General features: G+C 46.2%; 1 protein-coding gene and 1 non-coding gene across 2 annotated transcripts; one reads left to right on the top strand and one right to left on the bottom strand.

The window, feature by feature from the left end:
* Positions 1 to 759: 759 nt before the first annotated feature.
* On the bottom strand, positions 760 to 19,695 carry LOC127774306 (RING-H2 finger protein ATL43-like). Its single transcript, XM_052300563.1, is given in 3 exon segments — positions 760 to 965; positions 18,986 to 19,502; positions 19,504 to 19,695. Coding segments are annotated over 3 exon segments (831 nt in total). The 5' UTR covers positions 19,612 to 19,695.
* On the top strand, positions 14,289 to 14,395 carry LOC127760880 (small nucleolar RNA R71). The gene has a single exon (XR_008015157.1). It is a non-coding gene; the product is annotated as a small nucleolar RNA R71 (small nucleolar RNA).
* Positions 19,696 to 21,284: the final 1,589 nt, after the last annotated feature.

Genomic DNA, 21,284 nt, shown 5'->3' with positions numbered 1-21,284 from the left:
ATAAGTAATTGCACATATTGCGACTACTTTGCAAGACGAATCTTTTAAGCCTAATTGCTCCATGATTTGACAATGTGGTTTTACAGTAAACATGTGCTAATGAGGCTTAATAAATTTATCTCGCGGTTTACTGACGGATACTGTAATTAGTTTTTTATTAGTGCCTGAATACCTCGTGCGATACCCTATATAATATCTAATGTGACACGCCAAAACTTTACACCCCTGGATCTAAACACCCAGTGTCACTGAAAAATGTGCCATTTGAGATGCCACCTATTTTTAATTTTTCATACTGAGTAAATCAATAGATTTATCATTAGAAATGTTTATATCTTTACTACTTAAAAAATTCGTAGTGGTGGTGGTGAGTCCTAAACGATCAAATGATTAACATTCATCGGAGGATCCTCTCACAGGCATCAGCGGATGAGATTTTCTCCCACGATCCACCCATCGCACCACTTCTCATCTCCCTGATCCGCATCGCGCTCCCTCTCTCTCCGATCCGTAATTTCGCATCGCACTCCCCAGCCCCCCATCCTTCCTCCTCGGCGCGCCGCCTCCTCACCCCACCGACGCGCCGCCTTCCCATCCCGCCCAACCCGCGCCTTCTTCTCCGGTTGTCCTCCCTCCGTATTGTGCCGTCCCTCGCTCTGCCCCCTCCCTCTCCATCGCGCCACCGCCCCCTCCATAAACCATAACCTCCCTCAAATCCCGATCATCTGCGCAGCCGTCGTTATCGTCGGACCGAGCTCTTCAATCATCACCCTCTGTTGCTGCCGCTGCATCAGACCCATCGGAATGGTGGATAGGAATGTGGACCTCAGTATGGTTGAGGGGTAGGACGAGATGATAGTGGTGGTTGCAGGCGTGCCCACCAGCACGCTCGCTGGAGTGTGGAGAGGCGCGCGCCCGCTGCTGCGAGTCACCGGCAGTGTTGTCGGCATAATCGTCAGCTAGCTCTGCATATTAAAAACATAATATGAGTTGTCAAGTAAAGTTAGTGCAATGTAATAAGATGTTTTTAATTTACCTATGAGATTCACTATTAGTATTTCCTCTTGCATCAATTTAGTGGAAGATATGAAAAAACAACAGAAGATATTCAAAAAGGAACTATTTGGATGGAAATATGCATATATTGATGGATTATCAACACCCGGAAGCTAATGGTAAATACAATTTATTTTTCTCGATAGCCTAGCAACATAATTTCATTAGGATAAAACCTTTATTCATACCTAATATATTTCCCTCTTGCTAAGATTTAGCTCAGGGTACTCTTCATTCAATGGCCTAGCCAGATCCATGCTGCATGTTAATTATGACATGGGTTGTGCTGTTTCTTGTTGGAGAAGATCGTTAAGTATCTCCTGGCATGCATGCCGCTGCCATCAACATTCTTTCTTGATGGCTGTGAGCATGTCATATTTTATCTGGTGTTATCCTGGGTGATGAGCATCCCATTCGATTTTTTTTTCTTTGTTTACATTGGTTAAGCTTGATGCATTTTTCAGATTTGCTTCCATGGATCAGTTTGGTCAGGTAGTCTTTATGCAATGAAGAGTTTTAGATATGAATGGTTCATATACTTCATATCATAGTTGTACACAGTGGTTTGTTCTAATCATTCCCATCTGATTCTTGGGAGTAGCCAAATTAGTACATGGTCAGATATTAGGAAGGAAGAGCAGTATAATATCTATGTGCAGTTTAGTTCTAATTTACCGGCTATTCTCACACGTTGGCTTTTTTATTGACTAAGATATCATTTTTCTTCTGTTTTCACTGCAGTCCAAATGTGCTGGTCAATTCATAATCGATCATCAGGCCTGGAATTTGTCTCAAGGTATATACATGGAATAGTGTTCCAATATGAGTAGTGACTAAAGCAGATTAATTTGAATTGTGAACTCTTTTACCAAGTGAACAGAGACTCTGTCAAATAATCAGGTAAGTACTAAAATCCTATTGATCACTATAAAATTACAATCTCATTTGATGTTGCCTTTTTCCTGGTGATCATAGGAGTGACCCTTTTTTTCATGCTTCAAAGGTATATGGTTTTTGTATAAAATTCCATTTCTCAGTATAGAAGTTAAAACTCTCATTTTTGTCTGAACTAATAAACTATTAATAAACTATTGTTCTTCTCCAAGATTTGTTCACTAAGTTGCAATTGATAGCACATTTTTACATTTTCTTGGCGCGTCCATTTGTGCCTCCACAGTTGCCTCATATGCTACCACTGACATTTCTTATTATTCATTCCTATTTCTTAGAGAACTGTATTTATCTATGCAAAATTGCAACTGGATGTACTGAGGATTCTATAAGCTTTTAAAGATTACCGTGAACACATAGTGTACTGTCCAGAGAATTACTCAGATTCATTTATGTCTTTAATGGATTGGATTCCATGTAAATTCAGTTGTAATCCTTTAAGATGATTTTCAGTTTTATATATATATATATATATATATATATATATATATATATATATATATATATATATATATATATATATATATATATATATAGTTAGTCTGTTCAAGGCATATAACTTAAAATTTAGCATGTACCAGAAGATTATTATCAGTAGACCCTAAAAAGGTCACACTCCAATTTTGATTTATCAAGTGCATGACCCTTGATAAATTTACTCATGTGTGTGATGTCCGTGATTGCTTCCCGAAGCACCAACCAATTTTGTTTTGAGGAAAACATCAACTAACTATGTATCACCTAAGAAGGTAATATTCAAAACTTGTGATCTTAGAAAATGAAACCGTATTCTTCTATGCCAATGCCTAATGGTTAGAGAAAATTCTTTTCAAGTATACTTGATAGTCTGATACATTAACCATATTCCTTTGTTTAGAGAGGAACATTAGCCACATTCTATCCTCTTCATTTGCCAGTCATAACAGGCGAGATGCTTTAATGCATACATTTTTTGCCGTTGCAACGCATGGGCACCCAACTAGTATTGAGAAAATCCAAAAAATATCATTGACAAACACTGAAATCCAAAAAATGCATCGACGAATGCAAGTTCCATAAAATACCATTCGTACAAGCGATTTTGTCCCAGAAATACCATCACCGTTAGGGTTCCATCTATTCCACGCACGTTAAAAACACTGTTTATCCTATAGAACTTAACGGAGGGTTGCTAACAAAACCCTAACGGTAATGGCATTTTATGGAACTTACATTCGTCGCATTTCTTGGATTTTCTCTTATGTATTTTGAGGATGGAACCAGGTGCGCCGATCATATGATTATTCTAAACATTATTTTCTTTGTCATTTATCTTATTGCTATACTTGTTTGCTTTCTTGTGATAGATGAGGTGTAGACCCAAATTACAATAGAGCCCTGGGATAATGGAAGTAGTATGGAATTGCTAGATTTATGTCATCATAATTTTTGGCTAATTACAGTCAGATCGGTCACCGTTCAAACGGTGCTGAGATTTGGTGCTGTCGCACGCCCGCGAGACCGTTTCCAATGCTGCATGTTCGATCGATCTCTGATCAAATCGTGTGGCTGAGACCTGCTAAGGGTGTGACATAGCTGCTGCCCTGTCTTTCTTCGAGTATTCTTTTCTTTGATCAATGCGCAGAGTAGTGATAAATCATAATGTTAGGGCTATAGTGTGGTTACATCACGTTTAAACTAGAATCACATGTTAGCTACACGTGACTTACAGTATAATTATAAGTTTAGTTATATGTGTATGTCACCGGTTCCAAAGTGTAATATTTTACAATAATATCTAATTCAAACTTCAAAGTGAAAAGAATACGTAGCCTAATTTACTTTTAATGATAAACTAACTCCTAGCAATATATCTGATATAGGTACTTTAGGAGCGGAGGGAGTACATAATAAATACTGCTAGAATTACCTAGAAAATTACATGGCATAGGCCAAAGTCTGTAAGACTGCAAAGAGTCAGTGATGTGGTAATTAGTAAGCCACGTTACCCAGGTCTTTGTTATTCGATTAGTTTTGCTATCCAAGTATATGCATCGTATCTCCTAAACTCGTTATCAATCGGCATCAACTAGTAAATCCCGCACCGGTTACCTATATAGAGTACTGGAGAATTGTTGCTCCGTGATTTTTGATGTTTAGTGGCTCCCCCATCCGAATGGAGATCCTCTATCTTCAAACATCGTGTTTTATTATTGACATATGGAACTAAAGTTTTTGTTAGATCCTCGGTGACAAGGTCACGTAAGGATCCTGATCCTATCTCCCTATCCTAACGACCAGCCAGGAGAGGACGAGTCAAATGCAGAGAACATCTTTGTCTGAACAAGGGCGACGCTGGCTAGATAGACCTCTTCCCGCGCGCGCGCTTGCACGTCTCGTCAGTCATGTTAGCATCAAGCCAGCGATGATGAATGATGGCCCAGTGCATGTATTTTCAATTAAGGAAAAGGAAAAAAAATAGTACTCCCTCCGTTTAAAAATATTTGACACCGTTGACTTTTTAGCACATGTTTAACCATTCGTCTTATTTTAAAAAAATTGTGAAATATGTAAAACTATATGTGTACATGAAAGTATATTTAACAATAAATCAAATGATATGAAAAGAATAAATAATTACTTAAATTTTTTAAATAAGACGAATGGTTAAACACGTATTAAAAAGTCAACGGTGTTAAATATTTTGAAACGGAGGGAGTATGAGTAACAGAAAATGATGAATGGTCTAGTTGAATCGCTAGGTCGTTTTCTTCTTTTTCCCTCTTTCGTCAGGCGGAGCTTAAGAGATGATGGAGTTTGCAGGGAGCAAGGACCGGGCTAGTTGGGCTTGCTAATGGCGTCTTTGAAGTAATAGTGGGCTTTTACCTACTTTGGTTTGTCCCGTGGTTGTGCTGGTTTGTTTCCCGGAAAAAGTATATCGAAGGTCCCTCATCTTATCATCGGATCACAAAATCATCTCTCAACTGCAAAATCAGATATACATCATCACTCAACCTATAAAACCGGGTCACTCTGGGTCCTTAGTCGGTTTTGACCCTGGTTTGTCCGACGTAGCAGCTGAATCAGTGTGGGACCCATATAGGCCCCACATGTTAGGATGACGACATTATTAGCCTATCTCTTTCCCCTATTCTCTCCCTTCCTCTTCTCTCTCACTTTTCTGGTCGGTGCACAGGAGGAAGGCGGGGCCATGCGGGAGAGGAGGAGGTCCGATGGCCGGTGATGGGTGACGCGACGGTGGCAGCTACACAGGAGCAAGTGTCCTCCTACCTATGTTGTGATGTGACCATAACTACTATGGATATAACCAATGCTCACATCATGGATCAACAAGAAGACATCAAGATTAAGGGGTTGTTTGGTTAGTGACTAAGGTTGCCATGCCTAAGGTTAGGCGTTTGCCGCTAGTGTGGCGAATGATTTGCTCGCCGTGTCTTTGGCCAGAAAACCAATGGCAAATCAACTGCGTTGTGGCAATTTTTTTATGGCAGCCAAAAATCTGGACACCAAACAAACGGTAGGCTAAGCAAGTGTGGCATGCCTAATATGAGGATTAGCTGGTTGAGGCAACCATCCAAACAGCCCTTAAGTCCTCCAAGTGCTAGAATTCGATTCGGCCACATGCTACATTGCTAACTTCAAATGGCCGCCAGATTTGCATACGAGCTCCGTTTTCAGCCCGTGAGTACTTGATGAAAAGATCTCGGAGTACTCTTTCAAACGGATCCAGCCTCATCACTAAATTCCATCTAAGTCATCTGCAATTGATGAAACAAGGTGTTGCATCACCTATAGTGGGTCTATGGGGTAACTTCGTTTGGGACCCCGGCCCAAGTAGGGCCCATGTGTGGTGCGTCCCAACCAGGTGGAGCACGACCCTAGGGACCGTTTGGTCGTCCTCCCACCTCCTTAAATAGCTATGTACTCCTTCAGGGTTTCTCGGATTTTGTTTAGATTAAAGTTTAGCTTCACTACTTTGCCGTGTAATCCTGTGATAGGTTATATCACCAGTTTCCTCATTATGGAAACCCAACTTATCATTTGTATGTAATTCCTATTTGCAATTTAGATTGCTTTTATGTTGTTCTTGCTTGTTTCTTCGATTTGCTTGTAGGAATAAGATTGATCTACACCGGCAAGATCAACAACCCACAGAGAGGTGTATCGATCTCTAAGGCGCAACACAACAACGTCTCGTACAATTGTAGTTGGGTCGCAACGTTTCTCCCAAATGCATTAAAGATCGTCCCACTGACCAGCACTAACCCCGACAAATTCGTCAAGATCGGGGCGACGTTGGGCAGCAATTAGGAACTCGAGCTCAATACCTTCCTCCGCGACAATGCAGACGTGTTTTCTTGGCAGTCGTCAGACATGCCGAAAGTTCCCAGGGAGGTGATTGAGTACAAACTCATGGTGCGACCTGATGCCAAGCCAGTTAAACAAAAACTACGAAGATTTGCACCTGATCGAAAACAAGCCATACGAGAAGAGCTCCACAAGCTCCTCAAAGCTGGCTTCATCAGAGAGGTTCTCCATCTAGAGTGGCTGGTGTTGGTATTACTTAACGTCATAGATAGAATCCACAAGTGGCACGGAAGATACCGATGTAGCACTTCACCCGGGAGTATTCCAAGGTATCGATTTCCACAGTGAACGTGTTTGCTCAGTTCTTCTCCAGGTTCATCGAAGGACACAAAGCAAAGATAGGCAAAGGGCAGAGAAGATTTCCTAGTGAGAAAATGTGTCTACAGAAAGCTCAGTTTAATCCTAACGCGATACTTCGAGCACTGGCAGCCTGCTGCTCCTAGATATGGCTCTACTGCATACCCGGACAGAGAGGACTTCAGTGTGATTGAGGGCTGTCACCGCCTCTACACCCACCTGAAACCTACTTTGGGTTACAAAACAATCATCGGAAAATTAACTACCTAGACACCGCGTCTACACAATTAATAACTACTCTAGTGCCGGCCAAACACTAAAGCAATCACTATAAATTAATGGACGATAGTGAACAATGATCCAGCATGCTAATTATGAACTAACCAAGAATAATTCTCACTAAGCAAATCTTAATTACTTAGAATGATATTTCTATTGAAGCAGAGTAATTAACAAAGTACAAGAATAAGGAGAGGATTACCGACAACTCCGGAATTCCTCCGACTTCTTCTAGTTTACTCTCTCCCTAATTATAAGTATACTATAGAACATATAAAGAACCTAAAGTATACTTAGAGCCTCTTGTAATTCAGCTCTACATCTTGGTGTGTGTTGAAATGAAGGAGGTGAGGGGGTATTTATAGGTCGAGGTGCCTTGGGAGTGTGGAGATCCTCCATGGACTCCTAAGGGCGTATTCATCCTCTCCTTGCCATGTGTCCATTTGAATGATGGTTGGAGCGCTGGAAACAGCCACAACCGTCATCAGGAAAGAAGTTGCTATCGAACTCAACTTGGGCCTAGGCCAACGGCCTCTTTCAGGGTTCGGTCGAACTTAGGGTTCTGCCAAACACTGACCGGCTCCGTTGGCCCTGGTTTTCGGTCTAGACACTCATTTTGGGCCCTTTATTCTATTGGTATGGATGTTTGGCTCATTTGGAAGTGTTTAATTTGGTTTTTGGGTCCAAAACTTTATAAGTTAGGGTACGAGTTTGATTCTCCTCCTCCTTCATGTATATTTCTTCTCAGCTTAGGTAGTTTGTCACCTACATACGAATATACTCCAACACTCGTGAAAATTGTTAGAAATAAACCCTACCACTATGTTGGATGTTTTATATTTATGGTCTTACGCTGGTATTAACGGCGTTAATTTGGCACTTAACAGCCGTCAATAGCTGGCTAACCCAGTCAAGGTTCACAAGGCCAACAGGAAGGGGAGAATGTGCGTAGATTTCACCGATCTCAACAAGGTGTGCCCCAAGGATCACTTCCCTCTTGCTCGAATAGACCAATTGGTGGATTCAATGGCTGGTTGCGAGTTGTTAAGCTTTCTCGATGCTTACTCCGGCTACCATCAAAACAGCATGGCCAAAGAGGACGAGGAGAAGACAACATTCATCACGCCCTTCAGTGTTTTCTTCTACACTAGAATGCCTTTCGGGTTGATTAGCGTAGGCAACACGTATCAGCGCGAGATCCAAGGAGCTCTCGGTGACCAAATCGGATGGAACGTCGAGACATACATCGACGACGTTGTCGTCAAGACAAAGACGGGCGACACACTGATTGATGACCTCAGGGAAACATTCAACAATCTTCGATGACATCGGCTCAAGCTGAATCCCAAGAAGTGCGCGTTTGGAGTACCATCGGGGAAGCTACTTGGTTTTCTCGTCTCCGGACAAGGCATTGAAGCGAACCCCGAGAAGATCAAGGCCATCGAGAATATGAAGTCATCCACAAGACTCAAGGAAATCCAGAGACTAACCGGATGCATGGCAGCACTAAGCCACTTCGTAGCTAGGATGGGAGAATAAGGACAACCTTTCTTTGATTTACTCAAAAAGCAAGACAAATTCGAGTGGACTCAGGAGGTCGAGAACGTGTTCGTCGCGCTCAAATGCTACTTGTCAAATCCCTATACTCATTGCTCCACAACATGATGAAGAGCTTTTCATATATATAACTGCCACTCCTTATTCTATGAGTACGGTTATCGTCGTCGAGAGGGAAACAATACAACACCTGGTGTATGTTCACGGTTGTTATCGATCAGTTTCAACCATCAATATTACCAAAATAGAGGAGAACTAGTGATGCTTGCAATGCATATATCTGTTAGAATAATAATATTCCACTAGTATTAGGTTTACTAACCTTTTGCAGAGAATGACCATAAAGTGGAGGAGAATCGACATCAACACGGACGATAAATCAATCGGACGATGTCGAGAATCAGACTTATGTATGAATGGGCTAAGAACACAGAATTGACACGACAAATCGGGCCAAAATTCACAAGTCTACATAAAGGAGCAATAGAGGAGGCTGCCAGCCGAAAGGTGGGCTGGTTGGGCCAGCCCCTGGTTCGGCCGAACCTCCCTTGCCTCCGTTGGATCTAGGTTTTGGCTGGACGGTTGAGATGAAGCCCTAATGACGATTGGAGGGTATTACCGACCAATCCAACCGTCACAACCGTCATAGTTCAGCTATAAAAGGAGCTCCTCTTCTCACTTCACACACACACCTCAAGCAAGAGCTCTCTCATTTCTCTCAAGTTTAGTTTAGTAGTATCTAGCTGGTGGAATAGGAATAGAGTAGAAATCAGGAGTCCGGAATCCTTCGGAAGAGTTCGGGTATGGCTCTAGTAGTTTTTCTCTTCTCTTTTGTAAGCTTTGTACTTTTATTAGAATACTCTTCTATATACATTTATGGTATTGAAATACTTTCCGAGTATATGAGTACCTACTTTACATTATGTTCATGTTATACTGAATATGTTGCTAGCTTATCTAGGAGATGCTTTGGTGTGGGTATAATGTTTGCTTATGCAATTACTCTATGTCATGACGATGATATTAGAGTAGTATCTGGTAGTTTAGGTGTGGTGTCTAGATTACGGGATATCATTATTTGGGGTTATATGCTGCGGATGAGAGGTGGGCCGCTGATGGTGACAGCTCAGTACGGGTATTCCTCCGCGCCTGCATATAATCCTAAGTTAATTCCCTAGGGAGGGTATTCCTCCGTATTTAGCCCGGTTGTTGTCACGCCCAGAAATTCCCGAATAGAATTCCAAGCAGAATGTGCATTAAAATCCCCGTCCAGGACCGGTCGGGGTACACAAACGACAATGTTGACATTCAGATCCACGTCTTACAAACATCATAAAAGTCTTACATAAATGCAGCGGAAAAATGAAAGACAACAGGAGCTAAGTCTTGACTAGAACTGCAGCGGGAACACCACTCCACAGGCATCCTCGACGGCATGGACGAAGCCTACTCCTCGGAGAAACCTCCATCTGACACATACTCGTACTCTGGGGTTGGGAAAAATAGAGCAAGACTGAGTACTACCCACTGTACTCAGCAAGTCATACCGGAATAGGGGTATGATGCAGGGAATTATCAGAGGAGAGCTAGAGTGGTTCATTTGCACAAAGCGAGCATTTATAAACAGAAGTTTAAAGAAGAAAACAGTCGTAATAATTAATCAATATTAATCATCCACTGTCCAACGCTATACCACGTTGCGACAGGCCCAACCATCCACCTATACTATCCAATTTCAAAAGACTAAACTAGGGTGAGACTAATCACGGTGAATCTGGTTGACCGCCCATAACCGCGGGCACGGCTATTCGAATAGTTTTACTCTGATCAGAGGTGTACAACTGTACCCACAAGACACAGCCCCACGACACGTTACCGTGCGCCGACATGCCACCACGACATACCGGAAAGAGGCCGTGACAGGACCCTTCGCATAACCCCCTCTAACCAAGCACACCACACCTCAGGTTTCACCCCCACTCCTCGCAAGGCAGCGGGCAGTCCCCTCTCGTGCCTAGGTGAATCCGGAAGCGACAGAGGCCGTCGCAGGGCCCGCCCCACTCCATCACGCCCACCCTTGCCTGGATGCGTCAGCTAGAGGAAAGCTACACTACAAGCCCAGCTGTTGCCCACGCTGGCTTGTGGTAAGTACGATATGTTCTTCCAGGGCATCCCACGAACCGGTCCTTAACTGCCATGGGTGCGACCAGCAAAGCCATGCACCCACAGCCCACCATGTGATTTATTTTAATTAACCAACACCAAAGCGGTGGCACTAATCCAACAATACCATTAGAACCAACAGTCTAAACGTTAATAGGATTTTCCCCATTGTGTACTAGTTGAACTAAGCATGGCTAAGCAACTCCTAGTCCAACGTCTATTCATGTTATAACCCAAGTTAACAAAGGAGCAAGGTACCAAAATAGCATGGCTGTAACAATAGGTAAACATCCCATAATAACATTATAAAACAATGCAGTATTTGAAGAAAAACAATAGAGCATTTGCAATATAGGATCAACATGTTCAAGTGACAAGCATGACTTGCCTTGCGCTGCTGCTGGAGGAACCTCGGCGACTATTTCGAAGTACACTGGAGCGTCGGAAGAACCGGAATCTAAGCAACATACAAAGAAAACAATGCAAACAGGCTATAAGACTACTGAAACAGAGAACAAAACCATTTTTAATGGATTCTACACATTTTTCTTGATTTACTGAGACTTGAATGGGCTTAAACGGAGCTCGGATGAATTAGTTATGAATTTTAGAAGATTCACTGTGTTTATTACTATAACAAAAAGTCCTTAAATCATTTATTGCACAATAAGTCCCAGGGCTGACGTCATCAAAGGGGGGTGGCGCCGACGGGCGGGTCCCACTGGTCAGTGGCTCGGGAGAGAGGGGAAGGGGCGGCGGCACGTGGGGCCCCCGGGTCAGCGGCCCAAGGCTGTCGGTCCACCGTGGACCGGGACCACGCGGGTGATCCACCGCCGGTCCACGGGACCGACGGCCCAGATCGGCCCCGAGCCGATCGGGCGGTGGCGATAGAGGTGGCCGCCGGTCTCGGCTCGGCATCAAAGCTGGCCGGCCGGCCAGGGCTAGCGGCGACGACACGCGGCCGACGGTGACGGCGACCGGCGGCACGGGAGGCGGCGGCGGCGGCCGAAGGCGACGGCGCATGACTTGAAGCGGCGGCGCGGCACTAGGAGGAAGAGGGAGGGGAGTAAAGGGGAGAGGACGCCTCACCGAGGGTGGCCGGCGCGGAGGAAGACGACGGCGAACGGCGACGGCGAGCCACGGGAGGACGACGGCAACCGGCGGACAGGTTTCGGGGTGCCCTAAGGAAGGAGGAGAGAGAGATTAGAGAGAGGGAGATGAACCACGGCGGCTGGCATCCATGGCCGAAGGCGGCGGTAGAGGTAGAACTCACTGGAGCGCGAGGGGATGCGAATTCCGGCGACGAATCCCGACGGGGAAGGGGCGGATGAGGTGGAGTTTGGCCTCGTGAACCCGACGGCGGCGACGGTGCGGTGCGGCGGCAACCCTAGCGGCGGCTAGCGGCAACCGGAGTAACGGAAGCGGCGGCGGCGGGTGGTTGCACGGCGCGGGAGCGATGGGGAGCACGAGGGAGTTCGGCGAAATGGGGAAAAAGAGAGAGGGGGTGACGGCGGAGCTTAAATAGGGGAGGGGAATCCCGGACGTGGCCGGTAGGGGCGGGATTCCGCCAGCCAACGCGGGGAGTGGGGGAGGAGAGAGAGGCGGGATTCGAAAATCGAATCCCGGCCATCTCGGGCACGGGCGCGGGCGGGAGAGTGAGGGGAGTGGGCGCGGGAGGTGCGGCGCATGCGTGGGCGTGGCCGACGTGGCCCGGAGGAGGCGGAGGCGTGGGCGCGGCGGCGGTTGCGGGCGCGGCGGCGCGGCGCGAGGTGGGAGACGGGTCCGACAGGTGGGCCCCACCTGTTGGCGACCCGGGTGAGAGGAGGCGGGTGGCCGGCCCGCGCGGCCTAGCTAGGCCTTGGCCTTCGGCCGGCCCAGCGGGAGGAGGGGGAGAAAAAGGAGGAATGGGCCGGCGGCCCATTCAAAGGAAAAAGAGAAAAGAAAAGAAAGAAAAAGGAAAAAGACGGAAAAATGATTTTTCCTGGGATTAAAATTGCATGTGCTCAATTTTAATTGGTTAAAATTATTTCGAGAGCTCTGAAAATTCCACTAAAAATCTTGTTAGCGTATTTCGACATGTAGAACTCAAGAAAAATTCCACATGCCAATTCCAATTATTATTTGCATTAATTTATTAAGGTTTTCTCTTGATTTGCACCGGCATTTTCTTAGGGTGATTTATAAATTCAATTTTAGTCTTAGGAGGAGAACTTCAGGGTGTGACAGTTGTATGGTCATGACGGACTGTCGTAAGGAACTCGGCAGTCAGGGGTGGCTTCTCGAAGTACCAGGAGGGCATCGGATAGAGGGTATTAGCTAGTATATCAGTTAACTAGAATGTATGTATACTATGTATATTAGAAGTATAGGAATAGATTATCTTTCTCTTTTCTTTCCACTTAGCTTAGATAATATATTATGAGAATGGGTAGCTCATGCTTGTGTGTCACTCTACCCTTGGATTATCTTAACCCCTGCTTAGAATATAATTATCACAAGTAATATATAAACTATTAGTCAAGTTCTCTCTACATGATCTTTCTACGGGATAAAATAAATACGATACCCCTGGAATACTCTCGGGTGAAATGCTACAATGGTACATCTGTGCGCTTGCGGATTAACTCTGTAACCATAATATACTAGAAGTATTTCTGCGCCATTGCTGGGAATTATATTTCTAGTAATGTCGTTAAGAAATACCAACACACGGCCTTTTCTGGCTGAACCTCTTTGTCAGCCGAATCTTTGGATGGCGCTTCCTTGGCTATCCCATTGGTTCCTGCAGGGTTAGGATATGGCGGATCACGAGTGGACTTACCTCCCCTCGTCGTGATCACCTTAACATTTTCAACGGAGGAGTCGGGTTGCCCCGAAATCCTCCCCGATTCATTTGCAGGGACTAATGAAGCCAATTGAGCTAGCTGGGTTTCTATCATTTTGTTGAAGCTCAGCTAGTTTTGGAAAGTAGAAGCAAAGCCATCTAACTTAACATTTATGTTCTATAGGATCTTGTCATTGGTAGTTAGCTTTTTGCTTAATGCATCAGTAGTTTTAGCTTGCACAAAAACGAGATCCTTCATGGAGGGTTGGTTAGAAAAGTTACCATTATTATTACCTCCTTGATAGTACGGGCGTGGCTGGTTCCACCCTTAACCTTCTTGTGGACGGTACCCGTTATTGTTGTTGCCCATATACATCGCCTCCTCACGGGTTTCCGGGCAGTCATTCCAAGAATGACCCGTGTTGCCGTAGACCTCACACGTAACATGTGAGTGCAAGGCCTAGACGGTGCCTTGCCGTAGACCTCACACGTAACATGTGAGTCCAAGGCCTAGACAGTGCCTTGAGGCCGTTTGTCATGGTCGTCCAAGCACTTCATGAGGAGGTCTAGCTTGGCAGCGAATAATTCCATCTCCTTGACGGTATGCATACCTTGCTGACGAGTCTGGAGTCGTTCCTCACTCCAACCCATATTGGAGACCAACTTCTCTATTAAATCAACGGCTCCTTGAACCGTCTTGGAGAAGAAAGCTCCTCCAGTTGCCGCGTCCAGGTGATCGCGGGACATGGGAGTGAGTCCATTATAAAAGTTCTGCAAGATCAGCCAGTCGTCCATCCCATGATGAGGACAGGTGGCCACGTACTCCTGAAGTCATTCCCATGCTTCAGGAATGGACTCGTCCCTCATCTGCTGGAAAATGCAAATCCTTCCACGAAGGGCATTGGTTTTGCCCATCGAGAAGAACTTCGAGAGGAATGCCGTAGAACACTTGTCCCAGGTGTTGACAGCAGTACGGTTGGCGTAAAACCACTGTTTCTCTCTCCCGAGGAGAGAAAATGGAAACATCCTTGGTCGAATGGCGTTTGGACTGACGCCCTTTATAGTGTACGTGCTACAGATCTCCAGAAACTGCTGCAGATGAGCGTTAGCATCCTCGTTAGGCTTGCCGCAGAACGGGCTAGCCTGCGCCATAGTGATGAGGCTGGACTTCAAGTCAAAATCCACGTCTCCCATGTTGATCTGCGGCCCAATGGCCACATTTTCAGCAGATGGAGCGGCGAACTCGCGAAGGGTCTTGTCAGCCATAGTCTTGAAAGTCGGTGGCGCTGGTACGGCTGGTTTCTCTATCGGTAGAGTTTTCTGCGGAGGAATGACTCGCGGCCTGACGCTCCGGAAGAAAGCTTCTGGATTTTCTTTGAAGTTTTCCGGCAAGTTGAAACCAATAATGCACTACCCTGTTTTCACAACAAAAGTGAAAACAACCAAGGTTAGCCTGCAAAGAGCAGTGATTATACAGAGGTAAATATTAAGTATTAGTTTAGGTAATCTCTATTATGAATCTTCCCCGGCAACGACGCCAGAAATGCTAGTTGGTATTTCTTAACGACATTGCTAGAAATATAATTCCCTGCAAAGGCGCAGAAATACTTCTGGTATATTATGGTTACAGAGTTCATCCGCAAGCGCACGGATATACCATTGTAGCATCTCACCCAAGAGTATTCCAAGGGTATCGTATTTATTTTATCCCGAGGGAAGATCATGTAGAGAGAACTTGACTAATAATTTATATATTACTTGTGATAATCATATTCTAAGCAGGGGTTAAGATAATCCAACGGTAGAGTGACACACAAGCAATAGCTACTCATTCACATAATAAAATATCTAAGCTAAGTGGAAAGAAAAGAGAGAAAATATATTCCTATACTTCTAATATACATAGTATACATACATTCCAGTTATCCGATATACTAGCTAATACCCTCTATCGGATGCCCTCATGGTACTTCGAGAAGCCACCCCTGACTACCGAGTTCCTTACGACAGCCCGTCATGACCATACAACCGGGGCTAAATACAGAGGAATACTCTCCCCAGGGAATTAACTTAGGACTATATACACGCGCGGAGGAATACCTGTACTGAGCTGTCACCATCAGCGGCCCACCTCTCATCCGCAGCATATAACCCCAAATAATGATATCCCGTAATTTAGACACCACGTCTAAACTACCAGATACTACTCTAATATCATCGTCATGACATAGAGTAATTGCATATGCAAACATTATACCCGCACCAAAGCATCTCCCAGATAACCTAGCAGTATTTTCACCTGAATTTTTTACATTTTGGTCCTTTTTGAAAACTTATTTTACAAATAGACCCCTGGAAAAACTTAAACCTAAAATGGTCCTTTTTGGGGCGCCAGAGTTACTGGCGCCGTACCCCAACATGGCAGCGCCAGCCATACTGGCGCCGTGCCCGTGCCACCGTGGCCCTAGGGCTGGCGTGGAGGAGCTGACTGGGCAGAAGTTCGTCAAAGGTGCCGGAAACTTGCAGCAAGATTAGGTTGCAGGTCGGTTGGATTGGACGACGTGTACCAACCGCGGAGACTACCACCACCACTACCTCAATCCGCGCGTCCAAGTACCGCTCGACACTCCATCAGGATAGAAGAGCGTGAAGAAGTTGGTGGCTCGTCATCGTCACGCATTCCGCAAGGGAGGGGAAAGGGGAAGGCGCCGGCTCCACCTAGCAACGACGACGACGACGACGACGAGGAGGATGAGGACTACGTCGCACCAGACGCTGAGGAGATAGACATGTCGCAGCTTCCCGACGCGCCTCAGGGGACGCAACCCACGCAATACAACTTGCGATCCACTCGGGCAGCGAAAAAGAGGTAAAATGAGCTTACCATTCTCAAATGTTATTTGATTTCCCTCATTTTGTTTTTAAAATGTTTTAAACACTGGATTTTCAAATGTAGGTACACTCCGGGCTCGCAAGCTATTCGGCGCCAACAGAAGAAGTGATTTGTATGAAGTTAATCTATTTGTTGGTAGTATGACATGTGTGGTGCACTATGTGATATAAAATGTGATGGACTATGTGAGGACTATGTGATGGAGTTTTGACATTGTTTCATGTGTGGAATATGTGATGGACTTTTGGCATTGTTTGATGTGTCGAATATGTGATGGACTTTTGGCATTGTTTGATGTGTCGAATATGTGATGGACTTTTGGCATTGTGATTTGTGCAATTGGAACTTGTTTTAGTCTGTATGATACTGTGAATTGTGATTTGAATTGCGAACTGTGAATTGGTACATTTGTGCAATATATATCTTCAATTTGCAGGGAGGCAGAGGCGCCAATCATCCTGGCGCCGCGGTCGGGGAGGGCGGCGCCAGCCGTAGCCCGGAGGCAGAAGGGTTTCGGTGGGGGACGAGGGCGGCGCCAGACACCCTGGCGCCGTAGTCCAAGAGGGCGGCGCCAGCCCGGGCCCGGAGGCAGAAGGGTGTCGGGCGAGGAGGAGGGCGGCGCCAGCCACCCTGGCGCCGCGGTCTGGGGCTGGGCGCCAGCCTTTGCCCGGAGGCAGAAGGGTGTCGGGCGAGGACGAGGGCGGCGCCAGCCACCCTGGCGCCGCGGTCTGGGGCTGGGCGCCAGCCTTTGCCCGGAGGCAGAACAGACTTGGCAAAAAAAATTTGGGGGGGGAGAAAGTTGGGGGGCCGCAGAGGAGGGGCGCGCCAGCCATGCTGGCGCCGTGGTATGAGGTGCCGCGCCAGTTTGGCTGGCGCCCCCGTTCTGCCCAGTCAGCACCTCCGGACAGCCCTAGTGCCACGGTGGCACGGGCTCGGCGCCAGTGTGGCTGGCGCCGCCATGTTGGGGTACGGCGCCAGCCGCTCTGGCGCCCCAAAAAGGACCATTTTTGGTTTAAGTTTTCCCAGGGGTCTATTTGTAAAATAAGTTTTCAAAAAGGACCAAAATGTAAAAAATTCAGTATTTTCAGTATAACATGACCATAATATAAAGTAGGCATTCATATACTCGGAAAGTATTTCAATACCATAAATGTATAAAGAAGAATATTCTAATAATAGTACAAAGCATACAAAAGAGGAATGGAAAGCTACTAGAGCCATACCCGAACTCTTCCGAAGGCTTCCGGACTCCTGATTTCTACTCTATTCCTATTCCACTAGCTTAAGAACACTAAACTAACTTGAAAGAATATGAGAGAGCTCTTGCTTGAGGTGTGTGTGTGAAGTGAAGTGAGTGAGCTCCTTTTATAGGCAGGTATGACGGTTGTAACTATTGCGAAATGTCTGAAGTACCCCGCAACCGCCATCAGGAGAAGATCTGGAGCGTCCCTACCAAACCCCACATCCAAAGGTGGAGAGGGAGGTTCAGCCGAACCAGGGGCCGGCCCAACCAGCCCACAATTTGGCTGGTGGCCTCCCGGACTTCTCTTCTCCGCAGTCTTTTGAATTTTGGCCCAATTGGTTGTGTCATTTCTGAGTTCTTGGCCCATTCATACATAAGTCTGTTCCTCGACATCGTTTGATTGATTTATCGTCTGAGTTGATGTCGATTCTCCTTCACTTTATGATTATTCTCTGCAAAAGGTTAGTAAACCTAATACTAGTGGAATATTATTATTCTAACATATATATGCATTGCAAGAATCAGTAGTTCTCCTCTATTTTGGTAATATTGACAGTCGAAACTGATCGATAACGACCATCGACAAAACCCCTCAAGCTTGAACCTTTGCTCGTCCCAAGTAAAGGACGAAAGGAAACAAAAACTTGGTTGTTGATCAGGAGTTGCTACTATGCTGTATATCTCAAAGGTACAGGTGCAAGGTATATGTACTCTCTCTCAGATTAAATAATCTTTGGCACGGTGGCTTATCCTTACCCATTATTCCCACGAGACACTGCTTCTCCTTGCCTTGAGCGGTTGCAAGACAGAACAACAATTAGAGTGCCAATCACCCAATCTTTATTCGAGTCTTATTCCGGAAGTTTTCAAATGATTTTGCAAAAAGAAAGCCAAATTCCTCAAATGATTCACTCAGTCTCTCTAAGTGTATCAATTTGAATTCCTCACTATTTTTGCCTTTTTGATTCCTACTCTAAAGTTTGATATGTGGAGCTCGATAGGGATCGAACATGGCATACTTGCATTCACATTTATTACTAAGTCAAAAACTTAGACTAAAATAGATAACTAAACATACTCAAGATCAAGATCGTGCAAAGTGTGTGTGATATATGGTGGAAATGGTATATGAAAATAAAAGAAAAATGCTTCTCTTTTGTGCTTATATATATATATATATCTATATATATATATTTATATATATTTATATATATCTTTACTACTAAAAAATTCATAGTGGTGGTGGTGCGTCCTGAACAATCTAATGGCTGAGAGCTCTCCCAGGATCCTCTCACAAGATCAACGCACCAGCCCACTCCCCATCCATCCGCGCTCGCATCGCGCATCCACCCACCCCCACGCGGCTGCACCTCCATCCACGCTCGCGCAACCGCTCGTGTCCGCGATGCACGCTTCCATCCGCGCATGTCGCAGCGCTCCTCCCCCTTTGACGCTGATACATGGCTAGGAAACGTTGATTCCCTATCACCGGGCACACGGAGTGCACCATCAGCGGCGCTGCGGCGGCACACCGGGCACGCGGAGTGCGTCATCAGCCACACGTCGATGCAGCCTGGGTGGAACGCATGCTGGCACCGGGACAGGACGCGGAGCAGCTCGGCGGTGTCGAACGCGCCGCGGCACACGGCGCATTTGGTCGTCTGGTCCCTCACCACGCCGCGCAGCGTCGCCCATGTCGCCGAACCGGAACACCGGAGCACTCCCACGGCACAGCTGCTCAGGCTGGAGTGGCACCGCTTGCACGAAGACGACGACGGCTGGAACCCGAGGCCCAGCACGGCGACACCGCGCGCCACGCCCAGGCCGCGGTGCTTGCAGTGCTTGGTGTAGATGAGGAAGAGGAAGAGCTAGCGCGAGGAGGACGGCCGTGAGCAGGCCCACTACGACGGACACGTCCACGGCGAGCGTCGGCGGCAGCGGGGGTGGTGCCGACGGGGAGGATTCCTTCGTCAGAATCATCTCTTTCAGTGACCATGGATAATTAAATCTTACGCGAAATTAAAAATGAAAAAAAAAGTTTGTGAGGCAAGGCGTAGCTGGAATGATATAGATCTGCTCGATTCGTAAAGTGAATGGGTGAAATGGGCTTGAGGAAAACCGTGCTTTGCTCCAAATCCTCAATTCTTCTAAAAATAGCGGAAGCTATCTATGATCAAAGCAATTTTTAGTTGTTGATTTTCGGTTCTGGATTGCTTGATATTGATCATACTACTTCAGAACATGTACATTTGACGAAATAGTGCGGCCAAGTAGCAGTATCATTCACCACAAGAAAGAATGAAGCATCCAGTAATAGGATTATGAATTATAATACAAGCATCACAATCGCAGACTCATAGTTCACCGCTGATAGCTTTCTCTGCAATGTGGTGTTGAGAGAATTAATGAGTTAATAATGGTACAAGACAAAGCGAAATCAGTAGCTGAAATTAATACTTACGAATCCCTGTTTCGACAGTACGTCTAAACAGGAAGTCAATACAACATCAGCTCTCTGCGACTTGCATTTTCGAAACGCTCTGCTCTTGGATCTTATTTCTGTAATCTTCTTGGATTGCGATGGAGATATTGAGCAGAACAATTGAGTTGACCTCTCGCCGATGGATGGACCATAGCTGCATCACAGAAGAAGCTCCATGAACCGTGAACGAAAACTCTGCGGTGCAGTGGCGTCCCTTCACCGGCGACGGCCGTCTTGGGGGCAAAAGCTCGTTGTATGTCCCCGCTGCCGATAGTTGATCCATAGCACAACGCGGGCGGGCAGGTCGCCCCGTCCAATAAAAACACCAGGCTCCACTCCGTTGCGGATGCAGCTAACGAGTTTGGGGTTGGCGGAAGACCAAATGGGACTCCAAGGGGAGAGGATGGGGATACGCTGAGTACATGGTGGGGTGTGGGTGGGGGGGGGGTCCAGACTCACTGAGGTCTTGTTTGATTAATCGCCTTGAGGCTTTGTTCGGTTTGGAGAGGATTGAAGAGGATTTTGGATTGAGAGGGAATAAAATCCTCTTCAATCCCCTCTAAACTGAACAAGGCCTTAGGGATGTACCGCGCGCGTATTGCTTCCAGCTCCACTAAATGCATCCCGGATCCCCAACACATCCCTGCGTGAGGATAAAAACTACATCCCCACCAGTCGCCGTCATGTTGCTCGAGTCGACCATCGTGACTTTTTGCAGTGCTGTACACCCATCACGCCGCTCAGCTCGGCAGTGGTCCATGGCGGTGGCGCCGCTATGCCGGCGGCCCACGGGGGTGGTGCGGCAGGGGAGGCCCAGGGCGGCATTGCAGAGAGGAGGCCCAGGGCGGCGGCGCGGCGAGGAGGCCCGCGGCAGCAGTGCAACAGGACGCGTCGATGTGGTTCACAGCGGTCGCAGGCTGCAGCGCGGGGGCTGTAGGCGCCGGCGAGTAGAGTCCCACATGCGCCGGCGAGGAGGGTAATTTCTGTGTGCTTTTCTATGTGCTTGCTGTTTCTTGCTGTCCTTGCTGTTTCTGTGTGTTTTAGTTAGAAATTTTAGGTACCCATGATTCACAATCGAGCTCAGGGGTGAATTTAGATGTCTATGAATTTAGATGTGGGTAGAAATATGCATGAATGCAAAATAATATTGTGTGAGCAAACATTATAGAAT

The sequence above is a fragment of the Oryza glaberrima genome, chromosome 1 (genome assembly GCF_000147395.1).
Source record: "Oryza glaberrima chromosome 1, OglaRS2, whole genome shotgun sequence".
In the NCBI taxonomy this organism is placed as follows: domain Eukaryota; kingdom Viridiplantae; phylum Streptophyta; class Magnoliopsida; order Poales; family Poaceae; genus Oryza; species Oryza glaberrima.
The sequence above is the reverse complement of the archived record's forward strand: the minus strand, read 5'-3'. Positions and strand labels throughout refer to the sequence as shown.